The sequence below is a fragment of the Lycorma delicatula genome, chromosome 7, assembly GCF_047948215.1.
Source record: "Lycorma delicatula isolate Av1 chromosome 7, ASM4794821v1, whole genome shotgun sequence".
In the NCBI taxonomy this organism is placed as follows: domain Eukaryota; kingdom Metazoa; phylum Arthropoda; class Insecta; order Hemiptera; family Fulgoridae; genus Lycorma; species Lycorma delicatula.
In genome coordinates, this window is record NC_134461.1 from 72,051,623 (window position 1) to 72,066,500 (window position 14,878).

At 28.2% G+C, this 14,878-nt stretch overlaps 1 protein-coding gene across 1 annotated transcript in view; it reads left to right on the forward strand.

Moving 5' to 3' along the window:
* The window catches only part of LOC142327428 (uncharacterized), a 188,749-nt gene that overhangs the window by 138,410 nt on the left and 35,461 nt on the right, over positions 1–14,878 (forward strand). The window contains exon 5 of the mRNA XM_075370490.1: positions 13,416–13,653. Coding sequence (XP_075226605.1) covers positions 13,416–13,653 — 238 coding nt within the window. The remainder of the gene's footprint in view (positions 1–13,415; positions 13,654–14,878) is intronic.

The following is a 14,878-nucleotide window of genomic DNA, read 5'->3' on the forward strand; positions in this document are numbered from 1 at the left end:
CAAACGGGCGCCGCGTAAGAGATCATGGTTATGAAGACGCCTCGGTACACCATGTACATTTGACGGCCAAAATGTATAATGTGTATTTAAGTAAAATACGATATGACATTTATTAAATAAAAGTCAAATATGATATTTAATTTAATAATATCATTGTATTATGTGATTACATAATTATTATAAACAAGACATTTCGGAGTCTTTAACAAATTAAGATTAAGATGAATGTGTAATTCTGAAAAAGGAGCTGTTAAAATACGAATACCGAGTGAAAGAAACACTAACCTTTATAGAATCCTGATTAATAATTCGATAAATAGAGAAGTTATGATAGAATTATAATTTTTCGGCTACACATATCGTTTAGGTTTCAAGAGAAAATCATGATTAATGCCCTAGTATCCAATTTAATTTTACACATAATGCCAATAAATATGTAAAATTAAAATAAAGTCCCGATAAGTTATATTTAATGCTAAAGAAGTGGTAAAAAAATCGTAAAATAATCAATAATAATATCTAAAAAAAAATTACCATACTTTTATTAACAATTACAGAATGTTACAAATGTACGTAGAGAAGTTTTATTAAAACAAAAACTGTTTTAAACTTATTAATAAATTTAATTATTTAAACAATAATTTCAATAAGTCATTTTCTTTAAATGCAATATTTTCCCCTGATTTTATGGAATCTTACATCATAAGGTAGGAAATATATATATGTCTCTTTAATGGGAAGTACATTATACTGTACGGTAAGTTTATGGTGAATAGCACCTGTCTGCCTCCTTTAATTTAGTATTAAATAGATTTTTTGTTTTTGGTCTTATTATATTAATTATACTGCTCTTATTAATTTAATTGCTAGTAATTTCTGAAACAGGTTTACCTCTAATGATATCTAATTTCTATTAGAAGTGTTGTCTGAACTGTATTATTAAGACACCTAAATTAATTTGATTGTAACATAGAATAATAATTAGTGTTTGTAATATTTGATTAAATTCTAAATTAAATTATCATAATATTATTATATATAAATTATAATAAATTAGTAATAATAAGATTATTATTAAGATTAAATTTGTTTCAGGCATTTTGTTAAACGACCCAAACTTAAATTTTTATAAGCATTGTAATAATACATTGACCACTCTAGGTTTCTTTTATTTCTCACTTAGTAAATTATTTTTTTCCAAAATAACAAATACGTAATAAAACGCAATGTACCCCCTTTATTTGCGACAAAGTAATTGTAAACGGTACCAAATATTTTTAATTTACAGATAAGAAGACTTTAAAAACCAGAATTCACCATTTTTAATAAATTGCCTTCGCATATTTTAAAAATAGTGTAAAAAAAAATATTTCAGAAAGAAGTTTTTAATTATTTTTATTTGTGGGAATCTTTTAATAGTTATTTTCCTTTTATTGTAAGATATATTACATATTAATTATTATTTTGTATTCTGTTAATCATTATAAAACGTATGATCTACGTATTATTTATTTTTTGTATTCGTATATTATAATACGTATTCTGTAATATGCAAGAACAGCCTAATAATTTAAACGTATGAATGTATTAAAAATAAACTTAATTTAAATTCGTTTTAAATTTTTTACTGAAATTGATTTAATTTTTTTAATTAATCTCTATTTACTTAGATTAATTTTTATTCCGTCTTCCTTCTGACGTCGTCTTAATTAAGTAATTGATCAAATTTAACTATTGTTATCTAAGGATATAAGTATATTTTTCATTGAATTTGTTACGTTCTACTGTCTGACTAACATGTATTCAAATTATTTTAATACGGTAACCTGCTAGGTCTTATGTGTTAACAGGACAAGAATATTGTTCAATTTATAAATATAAATAATAATAATATATAAAAGAAACGTCATTAATTTATTAAGAATATCAGAAATTATATGATATTCTGTAATAAATTTTATTGTTTTGTTATGTTGGATAAATAGTTTTCTATTTTTCTATGCATTAAAATATTGCAGATACATCTTATAAGTTAATGTTTTTTTTTGTAATAAAATGTTGCTTATAAATCCCAGAATTACAATGCTAGTCCATTAATAATAAACATTATATTACAATTAATTTTAGTTACAGCTATATTATGGTGTATATAAATAATAATATTTGTTTTTAAATCTTTTGTAAAATGTTGTAAAATCGAAAACTGTAAAAATACAATTAACTAGCACGGTTTTAAGGATATCTCAAATATCTCAAAAGTTTAAAGTAGTATGCGATATATCTTAATGAGATTTCAACCAGTCAGCAATCTAGAGCTACAATCTCTCTTTCTGGTTCTGAATTTCAAAATTACTTACTCATATACGAGTACATACTAGAATTATGAAATCAGTATTGTTTTACAGAAATTGCTAGAATTAAAAGTCTATGTATAAACATATATTTTTTGTGTAAAATATTTCATATTTTCTTAACCAATTCTAAGTGTAAATTATAATAAATTATTCCACAAGAGAGTTAGTTATTGTACTATCTCTCCAGTTTTTAGAGAATCCTTTTAATTTTTATAATTCTGGAATTATGACAAAATTTAGTGATCGATAAAACGCAATCCACTATAATTAAAAAAAAATAAATTATATAAAATAATTAAATGCCTTTTTTTGACAGTATATTCAATAAAAATTATAATATTAAAAAAAATAAAATAATAACTAAACGAAATAAGTTTAAACTAACTTAAAAAAAAAATTACTGAAAATAAAATTAATATATTCATTTTTTCTTCAAATTTAAATCTTTATATATTGATGTATAACAATAATAATATATAACAATAATAAATATAGTTAACTACGAACAACTTCCTAATCTCTAACTCGGTGTGGTTTTCAAAAAGTCAAAAATATAGACGAAGTGAAAAACTATTATTTTTTTATTTTTTCTGCAGAAGTCCGTTTCATTTGTTTTATAACTAGCATTCTATATTTATACCATTTAAAATATGTTTTCTCAACAAAAATACCTGCCGTGTTAAAAACGCTATTTAGTAGGCACGCGAAAGCTAGGATCCTTTAGGTAAACCTTTAGCTAGGATACCTTTTGGTAAAAAAATGAAAAATAAAAAAGTATTAATTTTCTTGAATTTTCGTGCAAAAATAATTTACGCATAATATAATACTAATTGATGATGGCAAATAAACTGAAAATATATTCAAACCGTGCAAATAAACAAAGTAGTTTATCCATAAAATGTTAAAATCCTTCCATTTAATGTTAAAATTCGAAATTCTACAATTAAACAAACGCACAGGGCTATCCATGTCATCACGAAGTGCCTAGAAAAGAGGAGGTTCTGTTCGGCGGCCTTCTTGGATGTTCAGCAGGCCTTCGTCAAGTCTTCTCATTGCAAACATAGTATAGTTTGCAATGAGAAGAGGTGACTGCCGCGGGTTCATCTATACGTTATTTTCATCCCACACTCTGACCGCGTACGGTACCTTGGGCTCCAACTGGTCGTTGTTTGACGTGGAAATATCAGGTGAGAGAAAAAAGGAAACTGTTAAAAACGAAGAATAAGAGGCATTATTGATTATTAGACAGAAATTGTCGCACACTTGTCGCTGTCCAACAAACTTTTAATATACATGATGATTGTAAAACCGATTTGGACGTGTAGCTTGGAGCTATGGGATAAAATAAGCAAGAATATCGTTGAAATTCTACAATGTTTCTAGAATAAGTTGGCAAGATCCATTGCAAAGACACCATGGTTCATACAGAACGAAAAACACAAGGAGATTATTGGATTAACTTATGTTGGCGAAGAGGTTATACAGTTCGGTTCAAATTATAGGCAGCGGTTAGAAAATCAGATGAATTTTCTAGCATTTAATTTCCTAGATAACAGCGAGGATGTCCGGCGATTGAATTGCCTACATGTGCTGGACTTGGGGAAATCTGAGTGATTCTTAAGCTGGTTCAATATCACATATGTGACGGGCACCTTTTATACCTTCACGAGGAGCCAAGCGTCTTTTATTTATTTCTATGAGTTTGTTATATTACTGTTTATTTGTTTTTGTCTATAATAAACAATAGTTTAAAAATGTTACATTTTCCTTTTTTTGTTTTTCATTGGACCCTTGTCAATCCTTACACCTATGTGGTCTTATTCGGTACGAGTGTGTATGTATGTATATATATATATATATATATATATATATATATACTTTATTTATACCATTATGTATATGTATGTTTTATTGAGAATGTTCGCTGGAAACGAGGTTTTTTAAAACGGTTTACTTGTGATTCCATACTCGGAACCAACTGTAAATAAACAAATTGTGAGGTAAAATAAAAAGAATTGTGTTAAAAGAAGAATTACAAAAGATCACTGAAGACCTTCTTCTTGAACAAAATAAAGAAAAATTATCAACATTTCCTAAAATATTTAGTAGCCTCGAGAACTCTTCTTTTATGACGTACGACGAAAATAAATACCATTAAATTTAAAGTAAAGTTATTTTTAAAATCAATATACAAATCATTTTTATTTATTTTTTTTTCTGAATTTTTATGGGCATCGACTGCTAAGGTCATTAGAACTCGTCACAATCTTTAAAAGAAACTACTATCACCATCTGGATCGTCATATGTAAGGGTGTAAAGGGCCCTTACATTTTATTTAAAAGCACAAACTACACAAAACATTTAAGACATAAAGACAAGGACAATCAAAAACACTTATGGGGTGTAAAGGGCCCCAATATTAAAATTTGAGATAGGTTCCCAAAAGACCATTAAATTAAAATTAAAATTAAAACTTATCCTACCATATCTTTCTTTCTTCTACGAGTCTCATTTATAGTTTGTTTAAGCACCCTCGGGTCGACCAGAACCGCCGTTGAGCAGTATATCAGTCGCGCCAGGGTGCCGTGGCAGTTGAATCCTTCTTATAAACAGGCTATAGGCATGCACAGCGCACACCCACAGCCTCGCGCCCTCAATCCACCCTTGAGGGTCCCCCATGCCATCATCGGACACACCCCGACTCATTGCTCTTGAATGCAGGTGAGCCAAAATGGCCTAGGCAAGAGGGCTACCTCCCGTCACTATACGTGCCACGTTTCAAGACTCCCTTATGTATATATGCATACATTTAAAATTAAAATTAAACTTATCAATACCATTTTTTCTTTATATATATATATATATATATATATATATATATATATATATATATATATATATAAACTACCGCTTAAAGTTTCTTTTGTCACAGCTTTAAACTTTCATTTTTATAGACTTTTAAGAAGTCCACTGGCGTGTAAAAATGCAACTATATTTTCTTCATTTCCATTATCCAGATCAGCAGTAATATTATTTCTAAAACGGAACCTCTTTCTGAGGTCCTCATATATGGTACACTCTTCTATAAGATGCTTGATTGTCAGTGTTTTATTACAAACACCGCACATTGGTCTCACTTCGCCGGTTAACAAATATAAATTTGTTAATCGCGTATGACCGATTCTAAGTCTGGTCACCGCTACTTGTTCACGGCGAGTCAATTTATAGTCGCTTTTCCATTTATAAGGAGAAGATTTTACTATGTTTTATTTTGTATTTAATCTCCTCCATTCAGCATTCCATTTGTTTTTTACTATGTTTGTTAGACGGTTTTTAACATCTGCCACTCTTACAGGAAATGCATCCAAATCATCGCAGACTGTTGCCTTTCTGGCAGCTTCGTCTGCAATTTCATTACCTGTAATACCAGCATGCCCCGGAGTCCATACATATAATATATAATACGCATCGCTGTCCTCGTTGTTTTAGTACGTATAAAATGGACAGGATGTTTGCAATTAGGACATCCTTAATGTTCTTCTTCCGAATTGCGACGAGTGCACTTAATGAATCGGAACATATTAGCACTCTCTCTTCACAATAGTGTTCAGTGTAGCGAAGAGCTTGCTGAATTGCAGTGAGTTCTGCCGTGCAGACACTGGCCACATCTGGCAGTCTCCAAAAGATGGCTTCTTCATTTACATATATCGAGCATCCAACACCATGTTCGGTTTTAGAACCGTCAGTATAAATTCTAATATGTTCTTCGTAATTACTGACCGTTGCCAAAAATTCCTGCTGGATGATCACTGCTGGTTTCTTTTTTATTTCTCCTTGAGAGAGATCCAAACTTGTATTTACCGCTGGCAAGAGCCATGGCGGTATTTCTCTAGTAGAAATTGCTAGAGTCTCTGCAATATATAGCAATTTCATATTTTCTTCTTAATTCGTGGTACCTAATTCCGGCTGGTCTGGAATAGGTAGCACGACGTTCGTATAATGCAGCCATGGGATGACTCGTAAACAATTTATTATTTATATGAGCAGGGAAAGCCCATATATTTGCTGCATATCTTAACTCTTCTTTTATGACGTACGACGAAAATAAATACCATTAAATTTAAAGTAAAGTTATTTTTAAAATCAATATACAAATCATTCTTATTATTATAATTACAGAACGATATTTTACGTTACTTATTTCGGTATCAATTTCCTAATATTTCCCCCATTAAATTCAATTCTCATTTTAAAATTTATTCTAAATAATTGTAATAAAAATAAATTTATATATATTGATTTTATAAAATTATTGTACGATTTATTTGAACTGATTTTTATAAATATTTCCTTGATTACTGCTAAACTATTAAGATAAGCATAACGAATTTTACTTAAACGCATAATTTTCTACGTATGTTACATAATTTTACTTGAAAACTATTGAATACTAAAAGTATAATTGCTTTTTGAAAATGAAATATTCATGTTTTTAACTGGATTAAAAAAAATGTAACTTTTTATCTCACACACATAATACTCCTTGTACTCCTATCTACTCATTCATGTAGATGATTAAAGGGTAGTGTCATTCGTTAACCACCAATAACAATCTCATTTCCCTATATTACTCAATCGTAAATAATTTTGGAATAAAAAAATCGTAAGTTAATTTTTGTATGTTCCTAGTTTTAAAAACTTTTGTTCAAAAATTACTTTTAATGCATCATCTGAGACACACACACACACACACACACACACACACATACACACACACATATATATATATGTAATTATTATTTATTAAAATTGCTTTAATTTTTTTATTATAAGCCATAATTAATTTACGCGAAAATCGGGATTTTCAATGAAAACCATATGATGTTTTCCATTTATTAAAAAAAAAAAAATTGAATTTATATTAATAAGTTGAAGGAAAAAAAATTAAAATAAGTTATAGAGAATTGGTATAACTTAGGCTTTCAACTCAAAAGTTCTTATACACTTACTATATTTACGTTTAAAGAAATTACAAGTTTGAAGCTTTAAATTTAACAGATAATGAGAGGTAATAAGAGGTTGAAATTTTTGAATAAATTATTCGTTTTAGGAAAATAACCCGCAACAGAATTAATGAAATGCTCCTTATAAGTTTTATTAATATAATATTTACTGAAAATTTTTCTGATTGCTATTGTTTAATAAGAATAATTTAGCTGTATAAATGTGCAAACTCCTTCTGTCATCAAAAAGAAAGAAATTAACAAGTGATAAAGGAGTTTCAAATATTTGAAAGAGGATCATAACAAAAACAATATATGCTTGTTAAGCTGAAGCATAGTACAAGAATTATGAAATACGTATTATTATTATTATTAAAACAATCTGTGTAAAATATTGTACTTCCACTTATTCTAAACTATATTTCTTTGTTTTAAATAAAACATACATTCCTTTTTTTATACTGAACTTGTAACTGCACGAGTCATTTCAAAACTCACCTTTTTATAATGTACTGAATGTATATTTCATTTTATAAATAAATAAATTTTCCATGCATAATATTATGATGCAACGAATAAAATATAATTTTCCTTTATATACACTTGATGCCATTAAAATAGTTTTTTCTTCACCGGGGATAAATAATAAATATTTCCTACTATTTTCGTTGCATTAAATAAGTGTTTATTCAGTGGAATAAGATCAATTGAAATAAATAATTTGACCTATTACTCATAATTGATACAATCGTCTTGACGTTACAGTGCAGCAAACAAACATTCAATTCAAAAGAGTACATGAGTGCAAAGAGTATTTATAATACTATATATTATTTCTACAAAAATCGAATTAAAACGATAAAAAATTAGAGTTAGTAAAATTTTATGAATAATAAAAACCCTTTAATAAGAATAATCGAACGATAAATATTTTAAAAAGTTATTTTTTAATATGAAACTGACGCAAAAATGGAGACATAAAATAAAATTAAAGAAAGAAAAATAATAAAAAAGTCAATTTAGTTTACAATAATTTTGTTTTTGTAATAAAGCGAGATATAACTAAACTGAACCGTTACAGTAACTGTCTTTTCAACAAGTTGTTAGTAAAAGTTACATCACACATACTTATAGTTTGTTACTACTTGCTACCAGTATCTGAAGAAAACTTCTTTAATGAAGAATAACTTATATCCATTCAATATTCAAACTATTCAACGAGTAGCGCTGTGACTTGAATTGAAATTAGAATTGCATTGCTATATTAAACAACGTATTAAAAAAATAAAATATTCTATTCATAAATTTCGTTTAATACTAAAGTATTAATATAAATAAAAAATTATAAAACAATAAAAATTTATACCATGGATTAAAAAAAAAGCTTTTTTACTGAATCACCTCTTAAAATAAATTTAAAATTGCAAAAACTTATTATTCTGTACAAAAGCAAAAAAAAAAAAAAAAAAATGTAAATGTAATTAACATTGATGATATTTCTTATTGTACTAACATTAAAACTGCTTGTAAGAAACCAATTTGTTTTATAGAAACAAAATTATTTAAACCAGAAATAAGGTATAAATATACCTTCCCCTGGTTCCTCTCCTACAGTGAAATGAAGAATACAATTTAGTGATTTTTTTCTGATTTATGTATTTTAGTTTGTATTTGTTGTTGTTACTTGTCTATGTTTATCCTTTATTGTTTATTTTTTGTTTTATGTTACACTACATGATAGTGTTAGTTTACTCGCTAATGACTGTAATTGTTGATGCGACTGTAAATAAAAGCTTAAAAAAAAAAATTATTTAAAAGATTTTCAAAATCTGGAGAATAAAAAAAAAATTAAATAATCGTATATATTATTGAATACAACATTAATATCACAACTTTATTATTGAATACAACGGCTTCCATCGAAAGTCTGGATAATGATCACATGTATATATAAAAATATTACACTTCATTGGCACAGGTAAAAATTAGAAAAGAAGAAATTCAACTTCCCAGTAATTCTAAAAAAAAAAAAACATTCTTGAGAATAAAATTTATCCACACCTTATTGACTGTTTGGTGAAGATGAAATGAATAAAACTGGGATAATTATTCAACGAAAGGTCAAAGAACATGGAAGAAAAATAGTTTTGATGCTTCTCTGTTGCTAACTGATTAATTAAAAATATTATCAATACATACAATAAAATATCAATTGTAGCAAAATCTTAAAAACGTTACGGATCCTATTCACAACCAGTTGCAGGACCTGCTCATTAAAGGGGGAGGGAAGCGTGCTACATGAAATATACATCCTCTCGTATTACAAAAGAGGAAAAGAGAGTTCAAAATTTTCAGTAGGAGGTATTCAACCATTCTCCATACAGTCCACATCTGGACCGATCTGGCTTTCATTTTTCACTGATTAAATGAATTCTTTGAGCGGAAAACGAATGCAGATTGATGACGTTTATAAACTGTTGTCGACTGGTTCATGTAATAAATGTCAAAGTTTTAAAAGAACAAATCATGGAGCTATAAAATATGCTATATACCCTATATAAAAAATGCTTGATTGTCAACGAAAATTTTTAGTAAAAAAAGATAGTTTAACACTATATTTAATGTAAAAATAAGGACTTGTAAATGTAATAAAACTTAACCAATTCGAAGAAAAACGATTTTAACTTAAAAAACAACCCGTGTTCTAATGTGGAAGGGTGTTTGCGCCTGTATACACACACACACACTCAAGACAAATATATATATATATATATATATATTATTATTATTATTATTATTATTATATTATTATTATTATTATTATAATTATGCTTTTACGGTCAACATGGGACCACTTAAGTCAATTTTAGTTAGATCTTTTCCGAGAAAAGCGTGTTATTTTACTCTTCCGAGTATTTCTTCATCCGTTCAAATCTTGCTTTGTTTTCTTCATCTGTAAACACCCTCTACGTTGTATTTTGTCGTTTGTCTGTCTTTTGTTTAAATCTAATGTTTTTGTCTTTTCGCTTTGTAATTTTTCCAGTTTTATTCTTTGGGTCAGTCAGGGAAATTCCCTATTTCTTTATATCTTCTCTAATTTCTTTGATCCATCCTACTTCTATCTTTTGAAACCAGAGCTTTTCAATGATATTTCTTAACAGTCTTGTTTCCGGTGTCCTTATGAGATGACTAAAGAAAGATATTCTTTTTTTCCGCATAGTATCTGTAACAGGCTCTATTTCTCGATACACCACCTCATTTGGCACAATCCACCATTCGACTTCTTTTTGGTGTTTTTTATTGATACACGTTCTGACAATTCTCCTCTCTATTTTCAGAATTTTATCAATTCGGTTTTTCTGAGTGATTTTGAAAAGGGTCTCGATTCCGTAGGTTACTTTTGGCTGAACTACAGTTTTATAATGTTTAAGTTTTGTTTTAGCCGAAAGGCATATTTTGTTATATGTTGACTAAGTTAATTTTTGGGATTTAATCATTTTATTTGTCCTGTTTTGCCATGTCACTTTTTCATTTAAATTATAAGTTATTATTTCCCCTAAATATTTAAATTGTTTTACTATTTTAATTTTCTGATTGTTTACCGTAATGTGCTCCATTACAAGAGGATCTATGGCCATTAGTTCAGTTTTTTCGAAAGAGATATGAAGCCCTATCTTTTGTGCTAAGTTTTGAAGGCTCATGATTCTGTTTTGGCTTCTTGAATATTATTTGCTAAAAGAGCGATGTCATCTGCAAATCCAGGCAATTTAGTATGATGGAGTTTTTCTTAATACCCATATTTATATTTTTGGGATTTACTTCATACCATTTTCTCATGACAAATTCGGGGGCGCAGTTAAAAAGGAGTGGTGAGAGGCCGTCTCCTTGCCTCAATCCAGTTTTTATGGAGAAGGGTCGAGAGAGTTCACCTCTGAATTTTACTCTGGTCTGGGTATTGGTTAAAGTTAATTTTATCATGTTTACGAGTTTAGGGTGAAGGCCCAGGTTTCTCAGAATATTCAGCATGGATGGTCGGTGTATACAATCATAGGCCCTTTTAAAGTCGACGAAGATGATTATTAGTTGTTTTTTTCGTCTTTTGTATAAGTACATCATAAATATATATATATATATATATATATTTATATATTATATAAATATATATATATATATATAAACCGAAATATATATATATATATATATATATATATTTCGGTTTTTCTCTTCTGAAACAAATAATGCGAATACAGTAGATTAGAATCAAGCATTCTGTTTTGTCATCCAAATAAAAATTCAACTATATGTTTCGTTGATTTGAATTTTGAATTTGAATTTGAATTTCATATTATCCGGTTTTTTGGAACTTAAATCAAAAATTAAATTCAGTTACACGCGATGCTAAATAATATGGCGTTGTTGAGTTAGAAAATGCCAAATCTATGAGAATATACCTGGATTATTAGCCCTCGTCGAAAAATCGCATAAAATGAAACAACTAGTTTTAATAATTTACTAGTTCACTACAAAACTGTTTAAATTATCAAGTGAATATAAATATTCTAAAAGGTCTTTAAACGTGTCTAGTTGTATAGAAGTTTGGTTTGTAGTACACCGAGTAATCCTAATATTAAAATTCTAGAACGTATCAAAATAAAATACTGAAGGAAATTTATAAGTATTCCATTGTGCATTATCCATTAATCTACAGCAAAATGTTTCGGAGGGAGACTACACAAAACAATTTTTTCTTTAGAATTGGGAATAGGAAGTTTATACTTGGGTCAGTTTATTTGGTATACAGTGAAGAGTATTTTTCTAAATTTTCAGATAATTACATTCACTACAACCCCTAAAACGGGTTGGGGGTGAAAAAAAAACGTTCTCGACAAGAATAATTTATCTCATTTGTTACTAAAGATAAAAACTTAGAAAAATCACCAAAAAAATAGAAAATATGTGTCTAGAGCCTTGTGTATGCACAAAAAAGTACATCTCGTAGAATTTTTACTACAAATTAAAAAAAAAATCATCCTATATTAATTTCAACCCTCTCTCATAATTTTATATACAATAGGATTATCACATACACCTAGACAAATATTTTCTGAACAATGTAAAAAAAAATTTCATGCAGTTATCTCAATTATAACTAAAGTTATGATTTTTTTTTTACTTTTAACGAAACAGTGAAATTAAAGTTTTCGGAAAACAGAGATCAAAGATCGCAATCTACCATAGTACCTGACGATTGTATCACGTGGTTTTAGCAATGTCCTATGAACTTCAAAGTGGCGTAACCTGTAGGATGAAATATGAACTAAATAGAATAAGAAACGAGGTTTAAAATTTCGAAATATTCATATTTCTATCATTTTTCATTCGTGTGATACAAGCTACTGAATTTCGTATTTTACACGGAAAAAATATAAATATTGCCATGGAAACAGTCTTATAATTTATTTAATTAAAATTTTTGTGTTCAACAAAGAAATAAATAGTTACACAGTTGAAAAGAATACATTCCACAGAATAAAAATCACTAATAAAAATTGTATAAATTTTTTTTTAGTGTATCAAGGGTAGAGTTCCCCTACAAAATTTTTGTTAATCTGCTTCACTGAAAAGTTGATTTTTCATTCTGAATATATACACAATATAGAAAATTATCATATCTTTATATTACTTTCAATATAAATTTTTTCAAATGTATACGACTGTAGAAAGAAGCCTTTATATATTTATAAAATTTTTTATTGACTTTAAATTAACAGTTTAAAGATAAATTTAATTCAATAATTAGGTTGTAACATAGAAATGGTTAAAATTTATAAAGATAAAAGTTAAGCAATGATGAAAATGTTATTGAACAATTAAAAAAATTATGTGCAGACAAGTGTAAAATTATTATGATAATTTTTTTTTTAGTTGTTGAAACTATTATGATAATTTCAACAGATATTTTTCCAGTAATTTTGTGAATCATGAAAATAAATCATATTTTTATTAATTTATTAATGATAAGAATTTTTTTTAAATAACCATTTTTTTATTTTTCAGGTAGGATTAAAAAATTTACGTCAATACCACACCATTGAAAATGGTGATAATCTGTACTCAAGATCACTTGGGTTACAGTTTCAAGTGGGTGAGGGTCATTTTCTCCCATCTACTGATTACATAAATATCCAGTGTAAAGCGACTGTTGCAGACATGTCATTAGAAACCTTTATGCGACCTCATCGTTTACAATACACATCAGCTATTGAGAGTTCACTACAAAGGTTTAGAAACAATAGTAAGTATTATATACTTATATTATTTTTATTTTGTTGTTAAGTATTATTTATTCTAATATAAATAAAGTTTTATTACTTAAAACAAAAAAATAAATAAAACAACATTTATACAAAACGAAAAAATCGAGATTTTGAAGCTATTTAATATATTTTAATTCACTCTTAAAGTAATGAATCAGAATAAAATGAAAGAGTAAATTTTTCAATTTTTCCTTCTAAATATTCATCGTTAGCATCTCTAACCAGTATGTCTGGAATAACTGAAGCGACAGTTGATTCAATCCTGTACCTGAAACGGATGAATTTGAAGGTAACGGAGGCATATACAAGAAATATTTTATAAACCCTCAAAGGAAAGAACCAAATGCGGCCAGATAAGGTGACAAAACCCACCGGGTTGGTATATTAGTGAACGCGTCTTCCCAAATCAGCTGATTTGGAAGTCGAGAGTTCCAGCGTTCAAGTTCTAGTAAAGTCAGTTATTTTTATACGGATTTGAATAGTTGATCGTGGATAACTGTGTTCTTTGGTGGTTGCATTTCAATTAACCACACATCTTAGGAGTGGTCAAACTGAGACAGTACAAGACTACACTTCATCCTCTGAAGTATTATCTAAAAGTTAATTACCGGAGGCTAAACAGGAAAAATAAAAAATGCAGAGATTGTGTAAAATGTCATTCAACCAAAAATAACGGCCCGTAAACTTTCCTTTGAGATATTGAGCAGACACAATTCAATTTTGAGAATCCTTTTTGCATTATCAGTGTTAATGGAAATTTTCTGACCCCCAGATCCGTATCTAGTGGTATATATAATTTTCTACATTACGTGTAATGTAAATCATCTATGTAAAAAAGTTACCTTTTTTACTTAGAAGAAATGATGATTCATAACTATACACAATACGATAAAAAAATCGTCATCTTCAAGCTGAAATATTTTTATTGTAAAGATGACACCTCAATGTAGTTGGTAAGTTTCAAATCCTGTGATATCTATAAACGGTATGGATGAATAAGTACCTAAGTATTTCCTGAAAATATTTCTTACTGCCATCACCGTGACATTTCTAGTTCGTGAGAGTGATTTTCCTTCTTTTTTTTTGGACTACGCAGTAAAGATTCCCTAACACGTTCGAATTATATTCCGACACCCTTGGTCATCCTGTATACGTCTCTACACATTGATATCCAGTCGTTTCAAACTAATTATACCATCGAAG